This window comes from Emys orbicularis, chromosome 6 (genome assembly GCF_028017835.1).
Source record: "Emys orbicularis isolate rEmyOrb1 chromosome 6, rEmyOrb1.hap1, whole genome shotgun sequence".
Lineage (NCBI taxonomy): Eukaryota > Metazoa > Chordata > Testudines > Emydidae > Emys > Emys orbicularis.
This window is the reverse complement of record NC_088688.1, coordinates 89157691-89177391: the sequence shown is the minus strand read 5'-3', so window position 1 is coordinate 89177391 and position 19701 is coordinate 89157691. Positions and strand designations below refer to the sequence as shown.

At 39.6% G+C, this 19701-nt stretch overlaps 1 protein-coding gene across 1 annotated transcript in view; it reads left to right on the top strand.

The window, feature by feature from the left end:
- The window catches only part of AOPEP (aminopeptidase O (putative)), a 268577-nt gene that overhangs the window by 8132 nt on the left and 240744 nt on the right, over positions 1 to 19701 (top strand). Inside the window, exons 2-4 of the mRNA XM_065406348.1 lie at positions 3646 to 3812; positions 11618 to 11774; positions 16412 to 16660. Of these exons, the coding sequence (XP_065262420.1) occupies positions 3646 to 3812; positions 11618 to 11774; positions 16412 to 16660 (573 nt within the window). The remainder of the gene's footprint in view (positions 1 to 3645; positions 3813 to 11617; positions 11775 to 16411; positions 16661 to 19701) is intronic.

The following is a 19701-nucleotide window of genomic DNA, read 5'->3' as shown; positions in this document are numbered from 1 at the left end:
TAAGTATGGAAAAATAAATAGCAAAGAAAGTAAAACGTGATTCAGAGGAATAGAAGGAACCCAATAATGTTTGATTTTGTTTTTCAAAAAATGTGGAACAAACAAGTTAAAAATTTAATTGAAAGAAGAAAAAATATTTTTGAGTAAATCATGGCAGAGTTTTCCTTTTTGCAAATCTTCTAAACTCTTCCCTCTCTGACAGAATGAGACAGTTCAGTGTTAGTTGACACCTCAGCTAGTGCCAACCTGTCAATCAGCTAATCTCCAGGTGATCATGTCATGAATATATGAATATCTAACTAGAAGCTGATGTAATTGTTGTTCTGACGTTCCTGCTCAAACTTTAATAGGGCTCTGTATGATCTGTTGCTATTTTCATGGCAGACTTTGACATATTTGAAGAAGTTTGGTTTAGGAATGATAAGTTAATCGTATATCCTGGGCCGTCCATGGGTGGTGTGGGGCCCGGGACAAATCAGCCTCCCCGCTAGTCTCCTTGCCGTCCGTCCGGTGTGCACCCCCTGTCCGCCCGACCACTGCTCTCCTCCTCGCCATCCACCCGCCCGCGTGCCTCCTCACTCCCCTCCCACCTGCCGCTCGCCTCCCCATTCGCCTCCTCACCCCGCTCGCTTCCCACATCACTGTGCCACTCACCTCCTCACCTGAATATTGGGACAAATCACGTCCCGATCATACATCAGCTGGGACGTGGGACAAAGGGCTAAATATTGGGACAGTCCCAATTTTATCGAAGTGCAGGGCCCCCCAAAGTGCAGGGCCCGAGGCGGTTGCCCCCGATTCGCCCTACCCAAGGGACAGCTCCGAGTATATCTGAACAAAAATAGCATAAAAACAGCTATGGAAAAAATGGAAACCCTGGATTTACCAAATATTATAACAATTCTCTAACTTTTCGACTTTCCTTTGTATGTGGGATATAATTGTATGTAATTATCACTATATTTATGTGCCAATTTAATATATAAAATGCTTTAAAAATGAAGGTAAAGGTATTTGAAAATTAGAAACTGCACATGCACAATATGCTATTTTGTATTTATTTTCCATATTAGTAGCACAGGACTGGGAGCCTGGAGATTAGGTTCTATTCCCAATTCTACCACTGACCTGCTGTTTGACCTTGTACAAGCCACTTTACTTCTCTGTCCCTCTATTTTTTTCTCCCATCCTTTGTTTGTTTTGTGTATTTAGATTATAAGCTCTTTGGTGCAGAGACTGACTCTTACTGTGTGTTTTTACCATGCCTAGGGGCACAATGGGGCCCCAATTTTGGTTGGGATCTCTGAGCACCAACCTAATATGTTAATTAATAATAATAATAATATAAATGTACCAAATTACAGAGCTCCATATATTAACAAGTAGAGAATAGGCTGATATTCAGATGATACTGGAATTCAGATGTCCTAATATCTGTGTGACATTTGGACATTTGGAATATGAGTATAGGGCCAGTTTCTGGGTTCTAGGCTTTGTGTTCTCAGTACAGCCTATGTGTATGTGTGGCACAAAAGTGGGGGTAAGATCCCAGGCTTTAAGCTGCTGGGTGCCAGTCTGGTACCCCAGCGTAAAGGATAGTAGCTTTCAACTGCTGTATGTTATGCCAATTGCCTGTGGGCCCAAGGGGTTTTTCAGCAGCTGGGGTTCACCACCATATAGGAACACACATGTTATGCTGACTACCTGTGGGCCTAAGCGGCTGTTTTGGCAGCTGGGATTTGCCAGCAGGTAGGCACCCCCTGACCTTCTTTTTGCCAGAGGTTGAGAGTGTGGGTTTGCAGGGAAGCCACTACAGTGGTGCTATACCACTCAAGGAGTTCCTCATGCTGGGAAATCCTCCAAGGCCAGGTTTGAGTCCGGTTTAGACCATTGGAGCAGAGCAAAACAGTCTTAGCAGGGCCAAGGCTCTGGCTAAAAATCTGAATATCAACATCACCTTTCTCATAGGAATTATTTCCTGGAGTATTTGGGCTCTCCTCCTACAATCCTGTGGTTTTTGTGTGGTTTCCATGTACCAGGAACCATCCTCTACTCCTTCTCTTTCCCCTTTGCCCACATATGCTATAGGGCTACTAGCTAGTCTTCTATTTCCTTCCTAGATTTTTGGGGTGCAAAGGGTATCTTCTAGGGAGTAAGTGACCTGCCTACTTTTCCCTGCACCTCTCTTTCTCATCTAAAACATTCTTGCTCCCATTGTTATGCACTGTTCCTTTTTCTGTGGCAGAAACCCATTGTTTTCTAGTGGATGCCTGGTTTCCAAGGGATGTAACCTTCAGCGATTCACCCCAGAGTGATGTGAATTTGAGGAAGTTTGTAAAGCCTACTTGCCTTTTACCCTCATGTGCTCCTGATGTTTCTGGAGGGTGATTGTGGATTAGGGCTAGTGACTGTGCCCCCTAGAAATGTAGGACAAAGAGTGGGTCTGCTGCTGCCCCAAACGTTAGAAGAAAATGGGAGTAAAAGGCCAGTGGGCTGTAAAAGCTTCCTGAATAATTCACTTTGGGGTTTGTTCCCTAAGGTTAGATCCCTTGGTAACTCAGGATCTAGTAGGCCTTATGTCCTTCAAAAAGAAACACCACACATTTGACAAAAAGACCAGTGGTAGCCTCAGAAAATCTTTCATCTATACTACCACACAGCTGACAGTTTCTGTTCACTCCCTCTGTGCAGTAAGGGCTTGGCTTTTGGGAAGGAATTCTATTAATGAAATTCAGTGTATTGAGGTACTACAGTGGCCACTGCAAAAGATGCTGCATCCTTGCAAACTAACAGCCACCTTTCTACGGGATTTGGTCACTTTTCAAATTATGACATAAATAGCTGACTCCGATATTGCCAGTCTCAAGCATTCAAAAATTACGTGTTAGGCCTCCAAAGCTATGAGATTTGCTTAAAAAATCATGAGATTTAAAAACATGGGTTCTTTTATTTCTAGAACACTTTAGTTTAGGGCACACTTCGATCACATTTTCAAGCTTTTCTCTGCAATTATGAGGTTTGTAAATGTACTTTTTTTTTTTTTTGTAGTTGAAAACCGAGATTGTCACATAGTTACTTGATTCTAGTAGTTGGTGCTTAAAGAAAAACACTAGGGATTGTGAGACTCATGATAAAATAGCGAGAGTTGGCAACAGTGTATTCATTCTAAAATACTCATATTGGTCACTTGGGTTCACAATTCCCAGTGGCTGGAGAATTATTGCCTGAGGTCCAAAGGTCATGGCATGAGCAAGGGAGCAGAAAGGTAGGGAATGTCTATGCCATTTTTTTCTCTGCTGCCTCTTATAAATTAATCTGTTAGGATGGATAACAGCAAAACTTCAAGGTTTGGTATCTTAGTTGGTTCATATAATGTTAGTTTGAAAACCAGGGCTTTGGAGCGGAGCCTGGAGCTGAAGCGCGGAGCAGCTCCGGAGCAGTAGAGCTGCAGGTTTTTGCCTGGAGCTGGAGCAGAGCCGGAGCACAGCTCCAAAGCCCTGGTTGAAACCCTAATGAGATGTTGAAAACCAGTAAGTAAGTTTGAATTTCTTTTTATAATGGCAAGTTCTACTCAGCCTTCACTATTTCATGTTTTAGAGTAACAATGATGTCACTCTTGTTTTTATCTTTTTCCCCTCCCTATAGGCCATGTGTTTATACGATGGGATCTCCAATAAACAACAGGGCCCTTTTTCCATGTCAGGAGCCACCGGTTGCCATGTCAACATGGCAAACCACAGTCCGAACAGCTTCTTGCTTTGTTGTCTTAATGAGTGGTGAAAATTCTGCAGAACCAGCACAACTTCAAGAAGGTGCAGTATATATATTCTTAATCATGTGTTGTACAAAATGATGCTAGCAAAGTGCCAGAAAGTTAGGTGCACATTATTATCTCCATTTTACAGAGAGGGAAATTAAGGTACAGGGAGGCCAAGTGACCTGCCCAAGGCCATGCATCTGGTGTGAGTACTTATGTGTTCTAACTTCTCATCTGGTATCTCATCCACTGGAATATATTGGCATCTGTTTTTTTCAGGTATAAACTTCACACAGCTCACTAACTGGCTTAGTTTCAATCAATCTACAGCTAAATATTTGACAGATCAGCCCACAGACTGCTGAAGGCATTGATAACAGGATATAGACTTTTGGTTTGAGGTTGCCAGTTCAGTTTAGGGAGGCTGGTAGTGACTGAGGATTGTTACCCATATCGTAGCTGCTGGGTGAACAATGTGAAATGAGTTGGTGATCTCAGTTTGGTGCCAACTGTCCATGAAAGATCTTAATTTCCACTTCTTTTGGGACCAAGGCAGTGGCTCCCAGTGGTCACTACTGCCTGCCTGCTTAGAGTTGTGCAAGGTCTGGTCTGAGTGCTGTCTTCCCTTTGTTTTTTGCTGCACTTCTTCATCACAGCCTCCATGCACAGCGTGAAGGGAAAAGCAAATGTAAGGTGGTGCCATGCGTGACTGCACCGAGCTCATTTCCCAGGGTTAGTTCTGAGCTGTCTTTGCAGACGCCAACGGTCAGTATTTTCAAATTAATCGCGCGATTAAAAAAAGTAATCGCGATTAATTGCGCTGTTAAACAATAATAGAATACCATTTATTTCAATATTTTCGGATGTTTTCTACATTTCTAAATATATTGATTTCAATTACAACGCAGAGTACAAAGTGTACAGAGCTTACTTGATATTTATTTTTGTTTACAAATATTTGCACTGTAAAAAACAAAAGAAATAGTATTTTTCAATTCACCTAATACAAGTACCATAGTGCAATCTCTTTATCATGAAAGTTGAACTTACAAATGTAGAATTATGTACAAAAAATAACTGCATTCAAAAATAAAAATGTAAAACTGTAGAGCCTACAAGTCCCCTCAGTTCTACTTCAGCCAATCGCTCAGACAAACAAGTTTGGTTACAATTTGTAGGAGATAATGCTGCCCGCTTCTTGTTTACAATGTTACTTGAAAGTGAGAACAGGAGATTGCATGGCATGTTGTAGCTGACATCGCAAGATATTTACGTGCCAGATGCGCTAAAGATTCATATGTCCCTGCATGCTTCAACCACCATTCCAGAGGATATGTGTCCATGCTGATGATGGGTTCTGCTCGATAACGATCCAAAGCAGAGCAGAGTGACGTATGTTCATTTTCATCATCTGAGTCAGATGCCACCAGCAGAAGGTTGATTTTCTTTTTCGGTGGTTCGGATTCTGTAGTTTCTGTTTCTGTAGTGTTGCTCTTTTAAGACTTCTGAAAGCATGCTCCACACCTCGTCCCTCTCAGATTTTGGAAGGCACTTCAGATTCTTAAACCTTGGGTCAAGTGCTGTAGCTATTTTTACAAATCTCACATTGGTACCTTTTTTGCGTTATGTCAAATCTACTGTGAAAGTGTTCTTAAAACGAACATGCACTGGATCATCATCTGAGCCTGCTATAACATGAAATATATGGCAGAATGCGAGTAAAGCAGAACTGGAGACATACAATTCTCCTCCAAGGAGTTCAGTCACAAATTTAATTAATGCATTATTTTTTTAACGAGCATCATCAGCATGGAAGCATGTCATCTGGAATTGTGGCTGAAGCATGAAGGGGCATACAAATGGTTAGCATATCTGTCACGTAAATACCTTTCAATGCCGGCTACAGAAGTCCCATGCGAATGCCTTTCTCACTTTCAGATGACGTAAGTAAGAAGCAGGCAGCAGTATCTGTTGTAAATGTAAACAAACTTGTTTGTCTTAGCGATTGGCTGAACAAGAAGTAGGACTGAGTGGACTTGCAGGGTCCAAAGTTTTGTTTTTGAGTGCAGTTATGTAACAAAAAAAATCTACATTCGTAAGTTACCCTTTCACTATAAAAAGATTGCACTAAAGTACAAGTGTATGAGGTGAATTGAAAAATACTATTTCTTTTGTTTATCATTTTTACAGTGCAAATATTTGTAACAGAAATAATAATATAAAGTGAGCCGTGTACACTTTGTATTCTGTGTTTAATTGAAATCAATATATTTGAAAATGTAGAAAAACATCCAAAAATATTTAATAGATTTCAACTGGCATTCTGTTTTTTTTTTTTTTTAAATATATGGAGATATACCTATCTCATAGAACTGGAAGGGACCCTGAAAGGTCATCAAGTCCAGCCCCCTGCCTTCACTAGCAAGGCCAAGTAATGATTTTGCCCCAGATCCCAAAGTGACCTGCTCAAGGATTGAACTCACAACCCTGGGTTTAGCAGGCTAATGCTCAAACCATTGAGCTATCCCATCCCTTCTCAATATGCCTCCCTGCCTGCCTGAATGTTGTTTAACAGTGCAATTAAAACTGTGATTAATCGCAGTTAACGCATGCGATTAACTAAAAAAATATTAATCTACAGCCCTAGTAAATACCACTTATAGGACTGAAGAAGCATTTTGATTTGCATATAGATAATCTAAAATCTTTAATAGCCATTCAATTTAGCTGGATATACTTTCTTTTTTAAAAAATGGTTAAGTTTAAGTGAGTAACAGACAACAAGAAAAGCAACGGACATAATATAGCAACATTTTTTTAAAGGAAGACCTGTGCTCTCAGGTGCATACCTTCATTTGTATATGTACAATTGTCATGGTTACATACAGAGGCTAGCTGATTGTGTATGCAAATGGATAGTTTCCTGAGTAGAGTTTTGGAAACTGCATATGCAAAAGTGTGCACACAGTTGAACACACATTTTTTGAAGGCCTCCTTTTTGAAAAGTATGGCCCATACTATTATCATTTAGAAATACAGATGGGACAGTTGAGTTTATCAAACAACAATAATCATAAATCTCCCAATATGTTGCACATTCAGGCATACATACATATTGAGGTATTTTAATAAGATGTGAAAGTGTTTTTGAAAATGGTAATACATACTTTATGAAATGTTTGGAATGGGAAAAGTTTTTCACAAAGTTGATAAATAAATTCCAGATACATTCAAACCGTTCTGTAAGCCTCCCGATCTCTAGGTTTTTTTCAGGGGTGTTAGAGACAGTAAGTCTCCAAGTCATTTAGCCTTGGATGGTGGGTGGATTTGTTATTCAACACTTAGCTGCCAACACTGGTTTCTTCCATCCGACATGCATGCAGTACACAAACTTCTTTAATCAAAAAACACATTTAGATCCATTTTGATTTATTTTTGAGAATTTGTATCTTGGGCACAGTAGGGCTGCTATGATCCAGGTTTCTATACATTGCTCAGTAGTTTTTTTCCTTTAAAGTAGTAAGATTTCCACACTTCCCTTTCATTCACTTAAATCCATATAGAAAGAATTTAATTCAACATTAGTGTTAGTACTGAAAAGAAATATGACCATGGAGAAACACCTACTTTCCCCTTCATAGCTTGCAACCACAGCAGCTTGTTCTGCACTCAAGTCAGATTTCACAAGCTAAGCAGGGTTAGGTCAGCTCAATATTTGAGTTGGAGATCTCCAACATGCATCTGATACAAGTGCTGCAGCCAGTGCTGTTGCTGATTCATCAGAGTATCTGAGTATTGAACTCTGGTGCTTGGGGGCACTCTGCTACTCTGTCTTCCAAATGAGATGTGAAATCAAGGTGCTGACCACTAGAAGTCACTAAAAATATCTTGGAACTTTTCTGATGGGCAAGGCTCTTAATCCTAATTTCCCAGACAAATAATAGTTTGGGTAATTACATTTTGTTTTGCTGTAGCTTTGCATCTATGCTACACCTCTACCCCTATATAATGCGGCCCGATATAACATGAATTCAGATATAACGCGGTAAAGCAGCGCTCCGGGCGGGTGGGGCTGCGCACTCCGGCGGATCAAACAAGTTCGATATAATGCGGTTTCACCTATAACGCGGTAAGATTTTTTGGCACCTGAGGACAGCGTTATATCGGGGTAGAGGTGTATTTTTCACTTTCTTTCTGAAAGTGTTGTGTAATGGTTTTATGCATTACTAAACATAATAGTGTTTCCCATTAGAGGTGGCTGAATTTCAGTGGTGGATGAAGTAATCCCGTGTGTGTGTGTGTGTGTGTGTGTATAATATGTATCTCAGTTTGTATTTAAAACACTGAAGAATTATTTGAGGTGAAAGGTGCTATATAAATATAAGAAAATATACCTTTTTATTAGGTCAGACGAGAAGCTATACTGACACTTGTGTTTATTTTAGTTATAATGTACGCATTGGTACTCAGAATTGTTTTTATAACCATTTCAAAGACAATTAATATGCATGAAGAAACTTAAAGTCATTATCTCATTGTTGTTATTTGAAATACAAAAAATAAATTGCTTTTTAAAATTTTATTTTCCCACACTTATGGATTGCACTTTTCCAGCCGTTTTTAACTGAGTCCTAAATAGATAACATGTGAATTAGAAAATATCCAGTTTTATTTAATAGGTGCTGTTCCTCCATTTTCTGCAGGAAACACCAGCTATTTTCCTTGTCCTGCCAGTGAGCCCTCACATAGCACAGAAATGTTTCAGTGATGTGGAGTGTTACTTGCACTATAAGGATGAAGCCCTATGCAGAGTTCATATGCATTGCTTTCCCTTTCCCTATAGGTGGTGCTGTTTCCAAGAGAGTCACATGAAGGCACTGGAGTGAGAGAGAGGAGAGTAAGAAAAGGAACCAGGAGAAGGGGAAACACTGAGGATAAGGGAGGCGAGGAAAGATAAGGGAGAAGAAGAAACCAAGCGAAGGGAAAAGAGGGGAGACAGAGGAATTGGGAGGGACAAAAAGAAAAAAAATTAGAACAGGTGACAGACATTCAAAAAGAGGAAGAAAATGGGAAAGTGTGTGTGGGCGGGGGAGACAGAGAAAACATGAGAAACAAATGATCTCTCCTACCAGTAACAGCTGCTCATGTTGGTTACTGGCAGGAAGCATTACCTGCATAAAGGCCAGTTCAGTCATCAGGAAACGTCAGGAACCACAATGGTGAAACCTCATTCACCTCACAGTATGCTCTGAGACTTCTTGTCAATTCAGTATATTCTGGGCTGCAAGTACATGAGACCCCTAACAGCCTTGTGAGAGTGGACTGGGGTTCAGCAGCATCTATAAGCACAATAGGAGCCTCAGGGTGGAGTGATGGGGATGTCCAGTGCATGCATGGTCTCTACAAAACCTGCACAAAGAAAGGGCATGTGGGATAAGGGAGAATAAGGTGTTGAATTTTGTAAATATGAATCTATAAGTGTTTGAAAGCTCATGTGAAGAGAGAAACAAGTTTATTTCTGCCTTTCAGTCCGATTTTGGTGCTTGTTTTGAAGGCCCCTGCCCTCTTTCAGGACTTGCTGATAATCTTCTAGCTTTGTGAAGTTTGTTGGCCCTCAGATTGTGTGACCCACTCTGCAATCCCCTCTTGATGTGGAGGGTGGTAGAATAAAACTACAGAAGTTAAAGCTCTTGAGACTCCAGCATATGCAGAATACTGCTACCCATCTCCTCTCACGTAAGAAGCAACATAAACATATCACCACCACATTAGATTGCTAAGCTGTCTCCCCTTTCATTTCAGTATTCTGTTTAAATTGCCTTCTTCTTTTAAAAACACTTCACTTACTCCAGTCTACCTCACTGAATTTGTCTCTCACTATGCTCCTCTCCCTCCCTCTGTTTTGTCGATCACTGGCCTTTTCTCTTTCCTGTTAGGAAATCTCCTCACTGTTGTGAGAGCCTTCTCCTTTATAGGAGAAGGAGCCTTCACCCCCTGCCATCTGGAACAGTTTTCTGTCTCCCCGCCTCATTGACTCTCAGTCTTGTTTCAAAACTCAGCTGAAAACACATCACTTTCTCCCATTCCTGTCCTTCATAATTTCTTTCTTCCTTTGCTGTTGTTTGACCTGGAAGTTGCACTCTTTATGTGAACATTTTGGAATATTGTTTATGTGACAGATGCTACTCACAGTGAAGTATTGTATTACACTGCCTCCGGGTCTGCTTTTGTTCCCGTTGAAGTCCATGACAAAAGCTCCCATTGGATTCATTGTGGGCAGGCTTGGCCTTCGGTATAGTTTACATTACTGGAGCTCTCAACATCAGCCTTTTGAAATAATAAAATAAATGGTACTTCCCTGGATGTCCTCTTCCCATACATGGGCTTGTGCCTGCCATGGCTGGTTTTCAGCTTCCACAGGCTGGGATTTCAAAACATTTTTCCTTTGGCAATAATAATTTATTTCCTCTTTGTTTCTAATTATGTTGTAGTGAACATGGCAGTTTCTGTTCACATATCAATGTTATCTGTGAGGTCAGTAAAGTTCTGTGAATGTTATATGTTTAACCTGTGATTCAGAGCCAACAAGAGCGGCTCATGTCTTTTTTTGTGGTGGGGACCCCCAATCTGGCATTTTGAGTGTGTACGCATTTAGGGTCAAATCGTGTTTTTTCCTCTGTGGAATATATCTCCATATATTATCATAGTTGTAGCCCAAAGACTACTTTAAAAAAAAAAAAGGCTTGAGGTTGGCATGCAGTTGCATGCCTATGTTAGCATTCAAAATTACCATGACTGCTCTACTCACAAATCAGATACACATACAGGTATCTAATTAGACTGCTGCATATGCAATCACCCAATTTGTGTATGCAGCTGTGATAACTGTATTTATAAATGTAGGTGAGTCCTTGCATGTGTGCCTAAGGTACCTTTAACAACAACAGAAAAATAGCTAGGCAAAAGAAAAAAAAAAGTGAATATGTAGGTTTGATCAATAAAAACTTCATGGCTCCCAAAAACAACTTTCTCCCACTTCTCTAAATGGTCTCTGCTTAATTGTCCTCCTATACTAAGCAGATCTTCCTCTGGTAGACTCACTTACCTTTTCCGTCCCCTCAGCTCCCAGATGGTCCCATAGGGCCAAATTCAGCACTCACGCCAAAACTGAATCTGATTCTTGACTTCTCATTGACATGCTGATTCATTGTGCCATTTCAGATTGCCAGGCAGGGATCATAAGTGTTACTGTTTTTTTTATTAGACTTTAACAGTCTGCTCAGTGCTGTGCAGAACATACTGAAACATCGTCCTTCCCCTAAGGAGTTTGCAATTTGAAATAAACAAACCATACTGTTAAGACAAAAACAGCATTATTCAAGGCTATTGTGAAAGGACTGCAATCGATTTTTTTTTTTAAGTTAAAAAATGTCCTTTCTTAGAGGACTTAAGGATCCTGTTTGACTCCACCCATGATGGTAAGATTCAGTGTTTTGGACCATTGGTGTAGAATGTTTTCATGATGTTTACAGTCATAATGTTACAATGCTGGATTTAATTTTTTTTAAATGCCTAGAATCTGAGGATAGCAGTGTGAATGTAAGTTTTTAGGTCTAAACTATTTGCTAATGTCCCTTTCAATCTCCAAGGTAAGTAAGATATAACTATCATATAGTAAACAATGTGACTGCATAAAAACAAGTTATGTTTCCTTCTTGAACAAAAAAAACAACAGTGCGGAGGTGGGAGGAGAGGTTTGGCTCAAAATCTCAAGTGCATTGAAATTCAAAGTGCTGATTCTGGGAAATTGTTCTCTAGGTAATTTGGTAATTTGCTGTATGGTGCTTTTTTTACTCATAGGTCTCTTAAGTTGGTACTATTATGTGACCATGCCCATGCCAGCATCCACCTTTACTATTGCTATTGGGTGTTGGACAGAAGTTAAACAGGAATCCCACACAGCTGACGGCCGGACAAATAACGAGTTTTCCTCTCTGTTTTCAAGGGCCGATCTCAGGTTGGTGCTTTGGATATTACTAAAAAATAAACATTCGAGTGAACATTCCATTTATTCTGTGAACCATGAAAGTGAATCATCTTAGCAGAGGGACCACAGTAGAACATGTCTAATCAGAGCAGAAAGAAATCTTAGGGAAGTAAGTCCAGGGGCAAAGAATGGGCAAGGGTGTGTTGCTTATGTAGAAAAAATTAGGTTAATGGAACATGACAATTAGTTTCTACATGTGTTCAGCCTAGTTAACAGAATTTTTAAACTCTGCACATTATCTCCTCATCTATAACCGTCTGCTTTGCAAAATCCTTAAATCCTTTCTGTTTTTATTCAGTTAGGAACTGAATAAAAAGTTTCTTACCTGTTAGATTGCTTTGTAGGTCACTTAAGCTGTTTTGGTTCCAATTACTTGTTTCCATATGGATTGTGAATATGTCACTGTTTAAATACAGTTAATCAGACTCTGCATATTGAGTATAAAATGGTGATTGCTTAAGGGGCTCTTAGGTTAAGCATTCCTGCTGGGTCAGTGCTCTGTTAATTCTAATAGCACTTCCTAGTGAAACTTTAGAGATGGAGCCTTTCTCTTTTTTTTTTGCAAAAGTGAGATATGAAAAATACCGTTTGAAACTTTGAAATTTGATGCATTTAGATAAGTTTTAGGAATCATTGCATGTTTACCTATTTGTAATATGATATGTTGTATATTGCCTCTACAGAAATGCATATGCTGTAATTATATTACATTGTATATTCTGTTTTAATATATAATGCTTTAGGATCTGTAACTGTTGCTGATTTGCGGCCATAAAATACGTTATTAGTTGTTGTGACAAAGAAAAACATTCAGTTATTCAAGTACCTTTAAATATGATGATTTTTTTTGTTTGTTTTTCCTTTTTGATCCAGGGATTTCATAGCATTAGAGACAGCCCAGTGTGATAGGTAAACATTACTATCCCCATTTTACAGATGGGTAGACTGAGGCACAGAGAATTTAAGTTATGTGCCCAAGGTCACATAGTTAGTGGTAAGGGAAGGAATAGATCAGAGGACTCTAGATGCTTTAAGGACTACATGAAGATTTTCTTCTCAGTAAAGAGTTTTATGTGCAATAGTCTGCAAGAGCAAGTTTTTTCCATTTGCAGTTTGATTTTTTTTTTTTTTACTCTTCCCCCATGGGAGTTCAGTGTTTGTTCTGTCAGTTGGAGGCTGAATCACAGCAATCTAGAAACAAGCAAACTATATATGAGTGATAGAGAAGTTTCTTCACTAATGAAAAATCTTCTGGGGCCTATGTTTTATCTTCTTTATAAAAGCAAGCTTTTCTGATGAGAATGTCCAGTTCTGGGTGCCACATTTCAGGAAGGATGTGGACAAATTGGAGAGAGTCCAGAGAAGAGCGACAAAGTTGATTAAAGGTCTAGAAAACATGATCTATGAGGAAGATTGAAAAAATTGGGTTTGTTTAGTCTGGAAAAGAGAAGACTGAGAGGGGACATGATAACAGTTTTCAAATACATAAAAGGTTGTTACAAGGAGGAGGGAGAAAAATTGTTGTTCTTAACCTCTGAGGATAGGACAAGAAGCAATGGGCTTAAATTGCAGCAAGGGAAATTTAGGTTGGACATTAGTAAAAACTTCCTAACTGTTAGGGTGGTTAAGCCCTGGAATAAATTGCCTAAAGAGATTGGGGAATTTCCATCATTGGAGATTTTTAAGAGCAGGTTAGACAAACACTTGTCAGGAATTGTCTAGATCAGGGGTCGGCAACCTTTCAGAAGTGGTGTGCTGAGTCTTCATTTATTCACTCTAATTTAAGGTTTCGTGTGCCAGAAATATATTTTAATGTTTTGAGAAGGTCTCTTTCTATAAGTCTATAATATATAACTAAACTATTGTTGTATGTAAAGTAAATACGATTTTTTCAATGTTTAAGAAGCTTCTTTTAAAATTAAATTAAAATGCAGATCCCTCTGGACCGCTGGCCAGGACCTGGGCAGTGTGAGTGCCACTGAAAATCAGCTCACATGCCGCCTTTGGCACGCGTGCCATAGGTTGCCTACCCCTGGTCTAGATAATACTTAGTCCTTCCACAAATGCAGGGGACTGGACTAGATGACCCCTCAAGGTCCCTTCCAGTTCTATGATTCTATGAATGTTCTGTGTACCTCCAAACAGTGTCTCATTCCTCACATGGTACATTTGACATTGCTGAGAATAATATTAGATTTATCCTATGTCCCCACTGCTCCACCAGTGACCCCCCCCCGCCCCACCACCCTTGATATGCTGTCTGCTTCTCTCACAGCTATCTTCTTGCCACTCTGTCCTCCTTGAACTAGCCCACAGTGTAACTATCCCTTTTTGCACTTGGTTTCCTCCTAGAATCCCCACTTTTACTGTGAAACAAGAAACTAACTGGCTAGTTATGGGGCATTTAGGGGTAGTCTATATATCTTATGAAAAATAAATCCAGTTACTTTATTAAAACGTATATTATCAGGATGTAGCCAACCACCTCCTGACTTGCATGTTGTATACCTTTTCCCTACCGTCTGTATCACTTGCCTTTTTTGTGTTTGTACAGCACCTAGCACATAGCGGGAGCTATCAGACACAAATAATAATTATGATAATGCTGTCCCTATATGTAATGGAACATCAGCTGGCTATTTAGTCACTGGTTCTCAATAAAAAAGGGGGAAAGAGGCATAAATATGGCTCCTGTTATTTACAAGCAACTTTATAATCTATTTCCTTCTCATCCAAGTCATTAGCCCCCTCTGGAGGTATTAATTTGCTGCTTCTTGATGTGAAAACTAAAACTGTTCATAACTTTTCTTTCCACTTATTGCTCCACCATTTCAAAAATCTTTATAAAGTTTGATAGAAAAAAATATTAAAGTGATGTTATTTTAAGGTATTTTGTTTGTAGGTGGCATAGAGTATCTCAAAAATAACTGGATACAAGTGTAAGTTCCAGTTCAGATACCTGCAATTGAAGGAGTTGTATGTATGTATTTATTATTTGCTTTGCAAATGATTGAAAGACACAAGGACACTGCCTGAAGGGAGACTGTGTTCACTAGCCAGCCCTCTGTGTAGTAACAATAGTTTCCAGAGAGGAGCGCCAAAGGTAGACAACAGAAACATAAATCATGGGACAGTAAGTCAGGTACTAAACAATGAGCAGAGATTTTTGGTGAGAAGAACCGTAAGGAAGGATTCCTTAAAGAAGTGAATTTTAAAATGGGATTTACCTATTCTGATTTTGCTACCTGAGCACATTGTATTTCAAGCTCTAGACACACTATATATTAAAATTGTACCCACTCATCTGAAATGTAAAATACATCCAATATATCTTAAAATCAAACCTCCTAAGAAGAAAACCTTGCCAAATTTCAACTTTATTAATTGTGCTCTGACCTTGGTAAATTAACCAAGTAGATTTAAAAGAATGTCATTCTGTATCCCCCTTTAAAAAATGTTATATAACTTTGCTTGCAATGATTAATGTGTATTGCATTCTGCGCTAGAGATGTCTCTCTTTCAGTGGTGGGTGAGGTTTCTTTGTGTAGATAATCTTTGAAATGGTTTAAGGTCCATTTCTTTCAGGTAAAAGGCCTTATGTAAAGGTAAGGTGGTGTTATTTCATGGTTATTAACTCAGCTAGCTATATGCCATCAATTCAGCAAAAGTAATCATAGCCTATAGAAAAGTACTAGTTTGGAGCCTGATCCTGCAAATACTACTGGTCCTAGTGCTTACAATAAATCAGCCCCCAAAGTTGCAACTTGAAACCAAAGAGAGGGTTTGTGTTGTACAGAATAGGAATTATCAGGTAAAAAAATATGAAGTTGATTTCTCTTTGATGTGAATTTGTTTGGACTGATAATTCCTCTTAAAAATGTCTGACTCAGTGTTTAGGAAATGTAGTTTTTCTCCCTAACCCCACCTTTGAGGGAAAGCACCTTTCAGAGGTAATGCAGGTGCAGATTTGGTCATGATATAATTCCTTCAAATGTTTGCAGTTCTATGACTGAATTGAAATCTGCTATTTTGTGTAATAGGAACAATTTTTTACAGTTTGTCCTGAAGAATTTTTAAATTAAAAAATTTAACTTTGATTTTAATATAAATCATATCTCTGTTTTCTTTGACAAAAGTAAATCCTGTCTTTGTAACTTGGTTAAATATTTAAGTGTTTCACAAATATTTAACTTAGGAACTCTCTGAATCTTTCCTTTAGTTTGAGCTGTATCGTTTTTTCTTGTCCATTTAGTTTTCTGAGACACAAACATACACATAGTTTTGTCTTGAATAGTGACTGCATTTTGAACGTGTGTTCTTTTGATGTCTGTCTGTCAGTAAAACAAGATGTTACCACTTTCATTTATTTTAGATTGGAGTGGCCAAGTCAGTTCTACCCAAGCATATCAATAATAATTTAGCCTTCGGTTTTTCACTGCTGCATTGACATGAACAGTGTGAGAATACAAAGGAGCCAACTTTGCATGTGACCCATTTGTAGCTTTATCTCCTTGATGTCTGCAGAAGTTCCTCACCTCCTGCATACATATTTAACTACACGTATTTGTAATGTCAAACTAAACCATTGTATTTTGTGGTGTTCTCAGGTTGATTGAAGGGAGCTGTGGTCATGTGGCGTATCCTTGCCGTTTCCAAAATCCTGCTGCCAGTTCTCAGCTAGTCATTCCTCATCGAGTCTTTGCTCCATGGTGCCTTAAGGATCGCTGTGCAGAGATCCTTCTTGAGCTGATTCCTCAGTGCCTCTCAGCTGCTCATGCTACACTTGGTACCCACCCCTTTTCCAGGCTTGATGTGTTGATAGTCCCTTCCAACTTTTCCAGTCTGGGAATGGCCAGGTATAGAAACTTCTCTAATATAATTATTTTGTTTTTCTGTGTATAACTTTCTTATTTTGCTGCATCATTTCACTCTTGTGTACTGCACCTTGGTCTCTCTACCAATCAGACAGGGTAAGTTGGGGTATATCTGTGCAGCCCTTGGAAGAGAGCCTCCCAGCCTGGTTCAACAGACTCGGGCTAGTGGGGCTCACCATAGCTCTCTGAAAACAGCTGTACAGTCAGTGCTTTGAGGTTCCCTAGCCTTCACAGCCCAGGCTCCAGCCTAAGTCACAACTTCAAAGCACTGTATAGACAGCTATTTTTAAAGCTCTAAAGTCTGTCAGTCCAGGTTGGGGGGGGGGGGCGCTTCTGTGGGCTATGTAGACATACCCTTCATGGCCACATCTGCATTGTCATCTGTGCTATTCCTCAGATGGCATGGGCAAAGTACTCCCCCTTAGTCGTGAACCAGCTGCTCCCCTTTTAGACATTGAAGGATACTGCTCTGGTGTGGTCAGCCTGTAATGGTTTGAAAATTGAAAGCTTCCTTATATATTTTGTAGGCTATTAGACCAAATGATAACAAGCCTTTATTTGTTCTTGCTTGCACTGGTGGAGTTAGTGTAAATAGCAGCAGCTGGACTCCTTTTATCTAGTAGCTAACAATGCCAGCTTCCCATCAGTACTAGCTTGCTGCACTATTCTCACTGAACTGATGTTATAGATATAATTTTGCTTCATGTGGTGACAGTTTATTTGCATCTCTTGTTATGATCTTCCACTTTAATAAGGCAGGGGGAAGGGAAATATAAGCTCATTGAGCATTTGCCTCTGAGTTTTTCCCCATTATCCAAATTAAAGTTCATTTCTCTTTCCCATTCATTTCTATACTTCGATGCTTCTGTCATTTTAGGTGTTTTCTCCTGGTAATGTTTTTCCCATTATTTCTCAGCAAAACAAGGGTATATTAGAAAACTGACTCATAAGTTTTATGTGATTTGTGTTTATCTGGCCAAAACTACTAATCCTGAAAACAGAATAAGGGCAAACTGTGAAAACAGATATAAGCTAGTATTTATGGACTTCGTGGATATTTAAAAATTAATTATTTTGATTATATCTACAATATAATTTCAAATGATGTAACTATATGAAGTGTTTAGCTGTAGAACAAACAAGGGGAATACCTAGCAATTCAAATCCGTCTTTTACCTTTACATTTTCTAAAGTCTGCTTACATCAATAAAGAGGCAATATTTGCAAACAGCAGAAGATCAAATGCTGCTGCTATTTGTGTAGTGACGACTATGTCTTAGATGCTTTTAGACCAATATAAAGACAGAGCACATAAGGATAGATATAAAGGGGCGTGGCCTGGAGCAGCAGGTATCCAGGTTGCTGTAGTGCTCCAGCAATCCGCACCAGCCAGTGAGACCCATAGGGGCTGTTGTTGGCCAGGTGTCAGGTGTGAGTTAGAATAGCTCTCAACCAGCCTCCGGACAGCCTCAGAAGATTCTGCTCCTCAAATTCATCTCCCTACCCCATATAGGTTTTTAATTTTTATTTCATTTTTTTTAATTTACTGTAGGAAAGCTTAGTTAAGTAGTGAATCTTGCATTTTGTTCTGTATTTTGCTGAATGAATATCTTATTCATGTATATTTATATTTACAGTTTATGTGTGAAAAAGGGAGAGAATGTTTGTTTAATTTTGACCTCATTGTCTGGGGGAGGAGAAGAGAGAGAAATTTAGCTTGCATGTAATATTATATAGCTCATGGTATAGATTTGCTCTCTGTTTTATAAATATATTTTTTAAAAATGGGAAGTAAAGTTTAAGAATTAAATTATTTCTATTTGTTCTGTCAAATAAATGTCATCTCTTTGGAGGCGTGGTTTTATTGAACTTGTTACTGATTATTTACTTTGATGATAGCCCTGGTGCGTCCTGTTGCCCGTTGTGGGGTGCCTGCTAGAAAATAATTCTTGACATCTTGTGGATAGCGCCACATAATTGACTCAGATTCAGGAGTGATGACATTACATTTACTACTTAGACCAGGATGGGCAACTTTAAGGTAGAGGCGGGCTGCAAAGTCCACTGAAACTTCTTTGACAGGCCGGGGGTGTGACACTCAGGGGATGAGGCCTTGAGAGATTTGGAGAGTGAGCCTGTTCTGCACTTACCCCAAAGTGGCATCTCCTGTCTCGTGGGGCTGGGCCCAGCTCCCCTCTTCAGCCCACTGGCTCTCACTACAGTATCAAATAAAATGATCTGGGGGGCCAGATGTGGCCTCGGGGCTGCCAGTTGCCCATCCCTGCCTTAGACCATATAAAGCTAAAAGAGTTGGTAGGAGTTGCTCTTGGTTTCCAAAAGGTGGTATTTGCAGCTTGCAACAGGGTGATGTTGGATCATCACTATATCCATAGATGAGACTACAGTCATGCTTAGCTGTATGACAAGAACAATGATCATTGGTACTGTAGGGCAGTAGTTTTCAACCTGTGGATCCACCCCTTGGGTCCACAGACTACGTCGAAGGGATCTGCGAAAGGTGACTATGAAAATTAAGTTTCAGATCCCAGAAAAGGCATTCCGTTTTTCTGATTAATCAAAAGTATGTGAATACCCCCACCTACAGGTCAAAACCCAGAAGTGTTGTTGCTACCATAGAAGCCCACAGTTTAGCACTCTTTCTCACGCTGCGTCAAATGCCGTGCCAAGCGTGTGGAACATTTATAGTTGAATTCTGTTCAGTCAGTTTTCAGACTTATATGGTAGGGGTCTGCGGACCACAGGTTGAATTTCCAAAGGGGTCCACACCTCCATTCAACATTTTTTAGGGGTCCGCAAATGAAAAAAGGTTGAAAACCACTGCTGGAGGGGAAAGGATGCACTATATAAAATGAAGGAAGGAAAGGAGAGAGGGGTAGCCCAAAAGGAAGGAAGGCTATAGATGAAAGCCGTATGATGCTCTTGTGGACCTGATAATATCCTTGGGGAAGTCAGAGCCTCCAATGCCATATATTCCTTCTGTAGAGAAAAGATGCCCTTGGGCT